The 11007-nt window shown below is 49.5% G+C and overlaps 2 protein-coding genes across 2 annotated transcripts; both read right to left on the bottom strand.

Moving 5' to 3' along the window:
* Positions 1–1543: 1543 nt before the first annotated feature.
* CUNH6orf15 (chromosome unknown C6orf15 homolog) lies at positions 1544–2883 on the bottom strand. Its single transcript, XM_077763980.1, has 2 exons — positions 2797–2883; positions 1544–2580 (listed from the first exon to the last, which is right to left on the bottom strand). Exons 1-2 carry the CDS (start codon positions 2864–2866, stop codon positions 1694–1696), a joined length of 957 nt encoding a protein of 318 aa, XP_077620106.1. The 5' UTR covers positions 2867–2883; the 3' UTR covers positions 1544–1693.
* A 4166-nt stretch (positions 2884–7049) lies between these two features.
* CDSN (corneodesmosin) lies at positions 7050–10735 on the bottom strand. Its single transcript, XM_077763969.1, has 2 exons — positions 10651–10735; positions 7050–8548 (listed from the first exon to the last, which is right to left on the bottom strand). The coding sequence occupies exons 1-2, from the start codon at positions 10733–10735 to the stop codon at positions 7050–7052; spliced, it is 1584 nt and encodes a 527-aa protein (XP_077620095.1).
* Positions 10736–11007: the final 272 nt, after the last annotated feature.

The following is an 11007-nucleotide window of genomic DNA, read 5'->3' as shown; positions in this document are numbered from 1 at the left end:
AGGGAGTCAGAGGGAGGGGGTTCACTGATCCGCCCTTGGTCCAAACACTGTGGTGCTAGGATTGCAGCAGTGAACAAAATAGACACATGGTGCTTACACTCTAGGGAGTATGAGGAACAGAAGAGGAGGTGCTGACTTGGAATTTGAACTTTTTAAAAAAGTTATCTCTACACCCAATGTGGAGCTTGAACTCACAACGCTGAAATCAAGAGTCACATCCTCCACCAATTCAGACAGCCAAGCACCCTTCTGAGTGGAATTTAAAAGGGCAAATCATTAACCAGAAAGAAGGATAGAGAGAAATGAGACCCCAAGCCAAAAGAATAAGCTTGGCCTTGTGGGAGAGACAGATGCTGAAAACAGAACCAGCTGCCCCAAAAAGGGAGAAACCAAGAATCCAAGGTGGGAAAGAATTGGGGGAGCAAGGTTGAGGTGATACAGAAGGGAGTGTGGTTGGTGATGGAAGGTGTCCTGAGAAGGAGTTCTTGGCACAGGATGGAGTATTGTGGCAGACACCAGGATCCGAGAATTTTCTCTAAGAATGCCCACCTCATAGTCAGGCACACAGCTCCCGATCTCTCCAATTCTGGTGTTTATTCTTCTCCTACTTCCTCCCCACAGTCTGACCAATTCCTGGGATCTGGGGTGATCCCCAAACTATCTCAGGGTACATACGCCTGAATCACTCTGGTGAAGTACATGCATGGCACAGGGAAAGACATGGCATGACCACCAGGAGTGCACCCTTTTGGAAACCCCAACACCCCCAGCCAGCTTCTGCTAATCTCCATGTGCACTTAGAATGCCCCTCCCTGCTTCACTCCAACTCCTGTGCAGGGTGCTGAGCTCCAGGGAAATCAACAGGCTGACAGAGCCTGTCACAATCAACTGTGTGACCAAAAGAAGAGACTGTGTCATTAACTGGGAATAAAAGCAGCAAACACAGCTGCAGGTAGGATTGTTGATTTCCAGGATTTTTCTTTCCCTTTCCCTTCTCCCTTTACTTTCTTCCTTTTTGAAGTGTACTATTCATTCAGCAAATGTTCAAAGTCTTGGTTCTCTAGGGCACAATGTGCCAAGTGATGCATGTAAGAGAAGAGATCAATGCATCCTCTGTTTCCAAGAAGCTTGTGTTTCTGGGGAAGAATAGATAAGCAGAGACAAAAAATTAATTTCTCTGACTCTTATTCTCTGAATCAAAGGGTATTCATTTCCCACTTGGCCCTGGTACTAACTTCTTGGACCTCACCCTTCCCTTCTGCCACAGGTGCCATCTCAGTTAGTCCTGCTGCCCTTTCTCCCCTCTTCGGATTTTAAGACAATCCTGGAACCAGCTTTCCCACCCCACCAGGGTGAGGTTATGAAGCTCCAACCTCAAACACCTGGGCTTTGATCTTTTGCAAAGGATAGGGGAGAGCAAAAGAGTGTCTGAAGATCCTAGAGACACATGGGCATGGCTAAAACATGGGGATGGGAAAAACTCACTTTAATTTGCACCCAGAAACAAACACACAGAGAAGGAGAAAATTTAGTAATTGCTTGTGTTTTATTGGAGTTCAGCATGGGGGGAACAGAGGAGGCAGTGGAAAGGAGGTGGTGCTAGAAAACACACTGGTTGAGTCTTGATTTAGTTCATACTGCATACTGGAGGGAGCAGGACTCCATTCTCTGATTTCCAACTTAGGATTTTCTCCTAACCCCCCTGTGACCCAGGGTTTTGAGAACTGGGGAAGCCAGCTGGGATGTTCCAAGAAAAGCCAGTAGGATGGAGAACTTTGGGAGGAAACTGATTATTAATACCTGGGCGTAGATGAGTATTTCCCCAGCTGCCTCCTGGATACCGGTTAATATTTCCCCAGCTAGTACCTGGATACTGGTTAAGATTCCCCCAGCTAGTACTTGGGTATTGATTATTGATACCCCAGATTCCCAAAAGGTGTGACATGGGCCTTGTTCCCCATCCAGTTCCAGGACCTCCACCTCCCCAGGACACACTTGGATTTAGGGTTCCCCAGGGGTGCCCAGGTGGCAGTGGCTGTCGAATCCTGTTAATAAGAGAGGGTGGGCGTTGGGCAAAGATTTCTCTCTGGGCTCCCAGAACATTAGAATGGAATGGCCATCTAGACTCAGAGTCCTGGTGGAGGAGTAGAGCCTCAGGTATGGGGCCTATGGAGCGTGCAGAGGGCCCTGCAGGCCAAGGACTGCTGCCTAGAGAAAGGGCAACAGCATCAGAAAGGAAAGACAGTTTTTCAGGCAGCACTTCCCCCACGTGGTTCTCAGTGGCAGCAGCCCTCATCTTCCAAGGATCCTCAGAGGGCCAGGGATCCATGGAGGGCAGGTCCTCAGTTGGGGGCCACCTCTGAACCCCGGAACCTCTTGCAGGTTGGGAGCCATCTGATGGAGAAGCATTGGGCTTTAGAGGAACCCTTGTTAAATCATTTGGCCCAGGGTCTGGTTTTGGCTGAGGAAGTTCAGAGTTGGAGTGGCTGGTCAAGGAAGGTTGTTCAAGCAGAGGTAAGCTGGTTCCTAAGTCTTGGAGAACTTTCTCCTCCACTGCAGCAATGCTTCGGGCAAAGAAGCCTGAGGAAAAGGGAAGAGGAGGCAGCCAATGGACTGGATGTTTGCTTCCAATGCCTGCCTTCCATGATCCCCTGCCTCTTTTTGCTCCAAGCCCCTTCATTTTCCCCAAGGACCCAAGGGACCCCCCCCCCCACCGCCTTTACTCCTTCCCTCAATTCCAGCTCCGCTGGGGCCCCCAGTCTCCTCCTGAACAAGGGTTGGGCACAGCCTCCATACCTGGAAGATGAAGACAGATCAGAAGAAGCAGGCCCAGAATAGCCCTGCTCCCCACCATGCAGCCCTGCATCTTGCTCGGCTCTAACATCTGTCTCTGCACCAAGACAGCAAGCCCTTTATCCTCTCAGTGGGGCAGGGGACAGCAGAAACAAGCTGAGCCAGTGGTTGTGCAGATAATAAGCTTTACATTCCACTCTCATTCCTAATTCAGTCTGTGGCAACAGGTGCCACTTGAATGTCCCAGGGAAGCTGGGTGTTTCCACTCCCAGATCCTTTCCTCAAGTTCCCCACCCCTTCCTGACCCGAGTGTCCTGGTTCACAGCTGATTGCCAGTCCTACCCTGCCCTGGCTCCCTACACCAAGCATAGGAGGATCTTTGCCATTAGGGTCCCAGTCTCTTCATTGCCTTCTCAGTAATAGAAACACTTGATTCTCTTCACTTTCTCTTTGGGATCAAGATCATTCTCTTCCACACCCCTTTCTCATGCATCCCTAGAGCTCCTTTACCTTGACCCCAATCAACAGAAGTGCCCCCCATCAGAGATGCTACTCCTAGATGAGACCTTGTATCTAAGGAAATAGATCTGGTTTCCATCCTTAAGAGATAATGGTGTATTGGAGCACCTGAATGGCTCAGTCAGTTAAGCTGCTGAGGGTCCAACTTCAACTCAGGTCATGAGTTTGAGCTCCACATTGGGCTCTCTGCTGTCAGCACTGAGCCCGCTTCAAATCCTCTGTCCCCCTCTCTCTCTGCTCCTGCCCTGCTTGCAATCTCTCTCAAAAATATAATGAATAGGGCTGCTTGGGTGGCTCAGTCGGAAGCATCCGACTTCGGCTCTGGTCATGATCTCACAGTTCATGAGCTTGAGCCCTGCGTTGGGCTCTGTGTGGATAGTTCAGAGCCTGGAGCCTGCTTCTGATTCTGTGTCTCCCTCTCTCTCTGTCCTTCCCCCGTTCCTTCTCTCTCTCTGTCTCAAAAATAAATAAACATTGGGGTGCCTGGGTGGCTCAGTGGGTTAAGTGTCCGACTTCGGCTCAGGTCATGATCTCATAGCTCGTGGGTTTGAGTCCCGTGTTGGGCTCTGTGCTGACAGCTCAGAGCCTGGAGCTTCCTTCAGATTCTGTGTCTTCCTCTCTCTCTGCCCATCCCCTGCTTGCTTGCACTCTATCTCTCAAAAATAAATAAACATAAAAAATAAATTAAATAAATAAACATTTAAAAATAACAAAAAAATAAAATAATATAAAATAAATAAAATTTAAAAAAGAGAGATAATGGTGTATTAATTTTCCTACCACTGCTGCAACAACCATAAACTTATTGGCTTACAACCATACAAATTTATTATCTTACAATTTTGAAGATCAGAAGGCTGACATACTTCTCACTGGTTAAAATCAAGGAGTCACCAGAGTTGTGTTCCTTTCTAGAGGCTCTAGGGGAGAATCTACTTCTTTGCATTTCTCAGCTTCTAGAGGCCACCTGCATTCCTTGGATTATGGTCCCCTTGGATTATGGTTCAAAGCCAGAAACAATAGAATCTTCTTATATTGCATCACTCTAACCTTTTCTTCTTCCCCCTTCCACATTTAAGAACACTAATGATTACACACTGACCCACCCAAATAATCCAGGATAATCTCTCTAAGGCCAGTTAACAACCTTAATTCTGTCTGCAACATTAATTTCCCTTCACTATGTAACCTAACATATATACTCACAGGTTCCAGAGATGATGTGGGTATCTTTGGTGGTGCTGGGGAGAATACCATTTTGCCTACTACAGATGGTCAAATGGGTCCACATAATATAAGAAATACTGAAAAGGAGTAGATATTCCCTATTCTAACAGCAGAGGAGCGTTTTTAAATGTTGTCAGATGGCCATGAATTGATCATTGAAGCTGGGTGGTGCAAGCATAGAGTTTCATTAATTCCTTTGTCTACTCTTAAATATGTTTGAAATTTTTACAATAAAAATTGTTTAAATGCCTTCATTTTCTCTGTTGCCTCAGGAACACCTAGACTAGGCTTCCCTGGTTGCATGAAGTCTAAAATAAGCTATTAGATTTTCCTTTCCTATCCTCATCTCCAGTCCTTGATCACTAGCTACTAGATGAGTGGGAGCTCCAATTCAGAACTGGCCAGTGGGGGACAGTGTCCTTCTGGAGTGACATCCAGCAGATTTGCAAAAGCCCTTGACTTTGACCACACCATAGACTAGAGTAATTCCCACATCAGAGTCTGTACCCATCCTGCAATTGTGGTGCATGGAGCCTCTAAGAGCCTCGATGTCTGTCATTGGCTGTAGTCCAGAGCTAGATGCTGGCCAAGTGTGACTCATCAGTGATGAAAGAAACAGGACAATTCTGCAGTCCTTCTCTGTCTTCAGTCAACCCTGCAGGTGGCTCAGCTGCCCCAGGTTATTTCTGATCAATGTAACACATTTATGCTGGTCAAGACTTAGAATTTCAATAATAGCTCTAAATTTGGGACCAGCTAACACTATCCAATAGCAAGGAATGAATTAGATTGTAGGGTTGGGAAAAATTCTTTTGTAGTCAAGCAGAGGTTCCAAGAGGTGACATGTGGTTTGTAGTGAGGTCCTTCCTGAAGGGACAAGCATAGCCTACTCTCCCCTCCTTGGGCTATAAAAACTTCCTTGGCCCAGCCTCCTCCCTCTTCCCCCCCGCCCCACCCGCCACCCCAGTCTCCAAAACACAGTTGTCTGGCCTTCACCACCCTCTGCTTTCTCTCTCTTCTCCCAAAGAGGCCACTCCCCTTCTCCACTATAGTACTCTGCCTTCTCATCTCCCATAGATCTTACTCTAGAACTGCAGCAGAGACAGCAAGAGTGTGGAGGTGGAGAGGACACTTGCCTCTGTTCTGCCATGGGCTGGGGCATTTTTATTTAGGCTAGTGAGTCATCATGCTTGGCTGCACTCCCTGTCATGCTCCCATCCTCTCTTTTACTCTCTCCACCTCCAGCTCCCAGAACAACGCCCACCTGGGCTCCCACTCAGTCACCAGGAATCTGGTCTTGTTGTATTCCAGGCTTCCCAAGGTCCCAAATGCCCCAGAAACCCAGAAATCAATGCTCAGACTCCCAGAGAAAGAAGATGGCATCTAGTAAGTGAGGCAAACTAAGAAAGGAGCCTACATGGAGGCAGGTGGGGTGGGGTGAGGGTGGGAAGAGAATAATTAGGGCCCCATAAAGGGAGAAGGGAAGACCCCAAGGTGAATGGGGAGTGGAGAGGAAATGGATTTCTTGGAGCAGCGAGAGAGGAAAGAAAAGGGAGGAAGGATTTTGGAGACCACCTTCTGCTTTCAGTTCAACAAATATTTATTGTTTTCCTCCTTTGTGGGAGGAGCTATAAAGTATAAGAGAAATACTGGTCCAACTTATGAATGAAAATGGGGGACACAAGGATCTCTAGAAGCATAGGAGAGCATTACTCAGGGCCTGTAAGGGCCTAAAGGACTCCAAGAAGGCAAAAGTCTGCATTTAGTTCACACAGTTTATTGAGCCATCTGTCCAGGGTCCATAGACAGTAGGACTGAGGGTGCCCTGGTGTCTCTCTCACACAGGGAAGCATCTGAGCACTGAGGGAAGTGGCAGCCAGGAAGGGGGACTGAGACGGAGAGCTTGAGAGTCAATGAGTGTTGGGAACTCACAGAGGGTGTGATGAGCTCTATAGTGGAGGATGAAAGTGAAATTGGGAGTGTGAGAACCCCATGGCATGTCATGTTCGTTGACCAGATGGCAAGGGGAGGTAAGTAAAAAGTTGTCATTGCTTTCAGGTAACAGTTTTGTACTTGCTATTTGGCAAACAGAGAGAAGGGGGAATGATTTATCCAGGAATCAGAGTTACTCTGAGGCATTTCAGGGGTTTCCCAGTCAAGAATCTGAATGGTAGGGTTAGCTAATGGACTGTACCTTCTCAAGGAAATGACAGAGGAAATTTTAGGGAGTGGTTATCTGGCAGGGAAGGCACCATAGTACAAGGGGAATCTAAGCAGTAGGAGAGAACGAGGAAAGGGATTTGAAGCCTACAATTTGGGAAGATGAAGAAAAAAGAGGTTTTAAGGGGAATCTACCATATTGGAGCAATGGAGAAAATAGAACAGATCTCTAGGAAAGGAGAAAGGAAACTAGCTAACCCCATGCCTGGGCCCCTGGACTTCTCCTAACTGAGAGATGGTGTGTGTGTATATATGTGTATGCCCACACATGCACATATGCAAAGGACAACTTATGGACTGTCAAGTAACTCTCCTTGGGGTAGGAAAACTTCAGGGTCAGCTAGCTGGGGCCCCAGAGGCTTCACTTGGGCCAAGATGTCCCGGATGGATCTGCAGGGGATCTTTCCAGAGCTGCTGGAGCCACAGGGCTTGGCACCAGCTGAAGGATCAGGTTGGGGAGAACCATCGGGGCCCCCACTCAATGTTGAAGAAGAGACAGAAATACAAGGGTGCCCAGAAGAGCTGGACTTGCTGCCACAGGGCTGAAGGATGATTTTGCCGGTGGATTGGGAGCTGGAGCTGGAGCTGCCGCTAAAGGAGCCAGTGCCTGGTGGAGAGCAAGGCCCCTGTGAAGCACTGCCGCAGGGATGGAAGGATGAACTACTGGCAATGCTAGAACTGCTGTGGACTCCAGAACTGGAAAGGGAGCAGGGCCCCTTGGAGCCAACACCACAGGGCTGGACCCCACCAGAGCCCACTGGCTGGAACACAATGGCCGAGGAAGCTCCTGATGGGTAGATGTTGGAACTAGAAGAGCTGTGGCTGGGGATGATGGGATTGCTGGAGAAGTATTTGCCCTCAGAGATGGGAGGCCCAGCTGCAAAGGAGGGGACCCCTGGAGAGCCTTTGACAGGGTTATCTTTGGTGAAGTAGCCTACAGGGTAGATTTTGCCCCCACTGTAGGTCATGCCTGGGACCAGATAACTGTCAGAGGAGCCACCCACCACCTCATAGCTGCCATAGGATTTGTCTACAGAGGTGATAGGGGGGCACGGCTTGCCTGGAAGGCCACCACTGCTACAAGGGGAACCTTGAGCCAATCCAGGGCCACCAGAGCCATGCTGTTCCACTACCACCACTACTGGCCTTTGACCCCCTGACACAGAGTGGGAGCTGGAGATGTAGGAGCCTGAGTGTGAGACGATGGGCCCCCCACTGCAGGGAGAGTCGGAGACATCTGAACTACAGGGGCGTAAGTTAGAGTTGACCCTTTGGCCGCCACTGCCGGATATCCAGGAAGTTTGGGAAACAGATGAGCTTGAGCTTCCTCCAGACTGGGAAGAGCTTATTAGTAAGCGGGAAGAATCATGACTGACTGGTAGAGCTGAGCCAGACCCTGGTTGGGAACCGCTGCTTCCGGACTGGAAGGAGCTGCTGCTTCCTGATTGAGAGGAGCGGCTTCCCGACTGGGAGGAGCTGGATCCTGAGGAGTAGCTGATCTTGGAATACCCTGTTCCTGGCTTAAATAATGAAGATCCTGAAGAACCACCCTGGGCGACACTGGATCCGCTGGAGCCACCACTGGAGACACCAGAACCACTGGAGCCACCACCAGAGCTGCCGCTGGAGCCACTGGAACTGGAAATGGAACTGCTGGGGCTGCTGGAGCCACTGTGGCCACTGAAGCTACTGGAACCAGTCTTCCCAATGAGACAGGGGTCATTGGGGGAGGTGATACGTGCGTCCTTGCAGGGGTCTGAGAAGGTCCCGATGCTCTTAGCCAAGGTCCCTGGGGAGGAAGTAGTGGTTAGTGAGGGCCGGAGTGGCTTGGCTTCCCACCTCAGCTTTCAAGCCCATCTCAGTCAACTGCTTCTGACTTCTCCTGAGAGGAGCCCAGGGAGAGCGAGTTTGAGGTGGAAAGGTAAGGGAGAACCAGGTGTTGTCTGCAAAGGAATGGCAGTCTCCATGTTCTGGGAGCGGGCAGAGACAGAAGCCAAACATCTACCAGAGAAAAAGAAAATGAGACTCCAAAGTAGGCAGTGTTAAAGGAAGATAAGTGGGACAGAAAAGTGGCAGGAGCTAAAAGGAAGGATCCCAGAGAGACAGAGCATGGGGGAGGAGAAGACTCCTCAAAATGGGGCTAAGTCCTGAGGGAAAGAATCCCAGGTGAGACTGAGGGACCAAATGGAAAGAGAAGACAAAACAAACAACAATGGACTGGGAAGGAAAGGAAAAGTAGCAAATGAGACGCTAAGAAAAGAGGAAGCCGGTGGCAGAGGGACTGAGGCTAGGGTACTTGAGGACTAAGATTCAGTCACCAGCCTCCCTGGAGAATCCAGGCTTGGGTAAAGGGTGGGAGTTCTGTTCCCATCTCAGCACTGCCCATGCTAGGAAAGCTGGGTGGGGGCCAGGATGTGGGGGCACCCACTGTTGCTTCAGAACCTGCTGGTACAGCGTGACAGGACACCGCACCCTGAGCCACCCTTGCTGTCCTGGCACAGCCCAGGGACACGAGGATGGAACCCTCCTCTCAGGCTCATGACCATTATCAGCTTCCCTCTCTCCCCACCCAGCTATCATGCCATGTCTGCCTGTCCTCCAGTCTCCTGCTTTTACATCCCTGACAGACGTGAAACCGCTTCTTCCCTTAAGCAACCATTTGCTTCTAACCCCAGGCTCACCTTACCCCCATTCTTCATCCACTCAACTCCTAAAGGTCCCAGGAAGCATAGGCTGGGCTTCATACTAGCAAGTGACTAAACCTCTCTGAGCTTCAGTTTATATATTTGGAGAGACCAAATCTGTCTACCAACAACCAGTTTCTCCTCAGTCTGTGATGTACCCATTCTCTCGACAAAGAGAACTTTTCTGTGTCCCCCTCCCCACCAAATCCCAACTCTGCCTGCAGCCCCCCTCATTCAACTGCACTAACCATGGAGAATTCCTGCTCTCCTTCTCTACTCCCCCAAGCCACATGGCCTGCTCTCCACCCACGGGGCTATGGGCTGGGTCACTACAAATACCTGGTGGTCAACAGCACAACCCTGGTTTGGATGGATACTGGCTTTACTGCTTTATAATTTGTGATCTTAAGCCAGTTTCCTAAACTGGCCTAGCCTCAGTGTTTTCATCAGTACAATGAGAATAACAAATCTCTCTTAAAGTTCTTCTGATCAAAAATGGTAATGTAGGGGTGCCTGGGTGGCTCATTTGGTTAAGTGTCCAACTCTTGATATTGACTCAGGCCATGATCTCACGGTTCATGAGTGAGGCCCACGCCGTCAGTGAAGAGCTTACTTGGGTTTCTCTCACTCCCTCTCTCTCTGCTCCTCCCTTCCTCACTCTCTCTCTCTCCCTCAAAATAAATAAATAAGCTTTTTTAAAAAAAAACTGATCATGTAAAGTGCTAGAATAGTGTCTGGCACATGAAAAGCATTCTAGAAATGGTAACAATTATTACTATTAAATATCCAGTCTTCATCTTCTAGAGCTCTAATAATGGATAATAGTAATAACAACAATCAACATTTATACAATGCTCTAGAATTTCCAAAGCACTTGTCACATACATTATTTAATCTGAGACTCAGAGAAACTAGAGCTAAGTGTTATCATTAACCCTGTTTTAGAGTTTCAGACACTGTGGCTCAGAAAGTTAAAGTAACTTGCCTGGAATGACGAGACAGTGAGGACCAGTGTCCAGACTCAAGCTTCAGATTCCAGAGTCCCTGCCCTTCCCCCTTGCCAGGTCCTCTCCTGGTTTCTCTCTGGACGGTGCGTCCTCCCACTTCCCACCACTGGATCCCTCCAGCCTCCTCTGACCTGGTGTCTGATCCTTCCTCTGCCACCCCTCCCTGCTTTCCTTCACTCCCAGGGCCCCCAGCCTCCTACCTGGCAGGAGGAGACCAGCCAGCAGCAACGCCATCATTCCTCGCCCTCCCACACGCCCCTTCCAGGGTGCCCACGAAGAGCCCATCTTGGACTGTGCAGCCTTCTGACTGACAGCAACTCGTGGACAACCCAGGGCCTTTATGCCAGGGCTGGACATTCTCTGGGCAGGAGTCACTGTGGGGAGGGGTGGGGAGGTGGAGGGGCAGGTGCCCGGGGCAACTTGGTGTGGCTGGGAGGAGCTGAAGTAATTGGTTGGGGCATCTGCCTACTCAGCGGCAGAGGTGGCTTCAGTGTGGGGTACCTGTGGCCATGGGGCCCTTAATGATTCCTGCCACCTGACCGGCCTACCCATGCTCC

Source organism: Crocuta crocuta, unplaced genomic scaffold, assembly GCF_008692635.1.
Source record: "Crocuta crocuta isolate KB4526 unplaced genomic scaffold, BGI_CrCroc_1.0 scaffold1153, whole genome shotgun sequence".
NCBI lineage: Eukaryota > Metazoa > Chordata > Mammalia > Carnivora > Hyaenidae > Crocuta > Crocuta crocuta.
The sequence above is the reverse complement of the archived record's forward strand: the minus strand, read 5'-3'. Positions and strand labels throughout refer to the sequence as shown.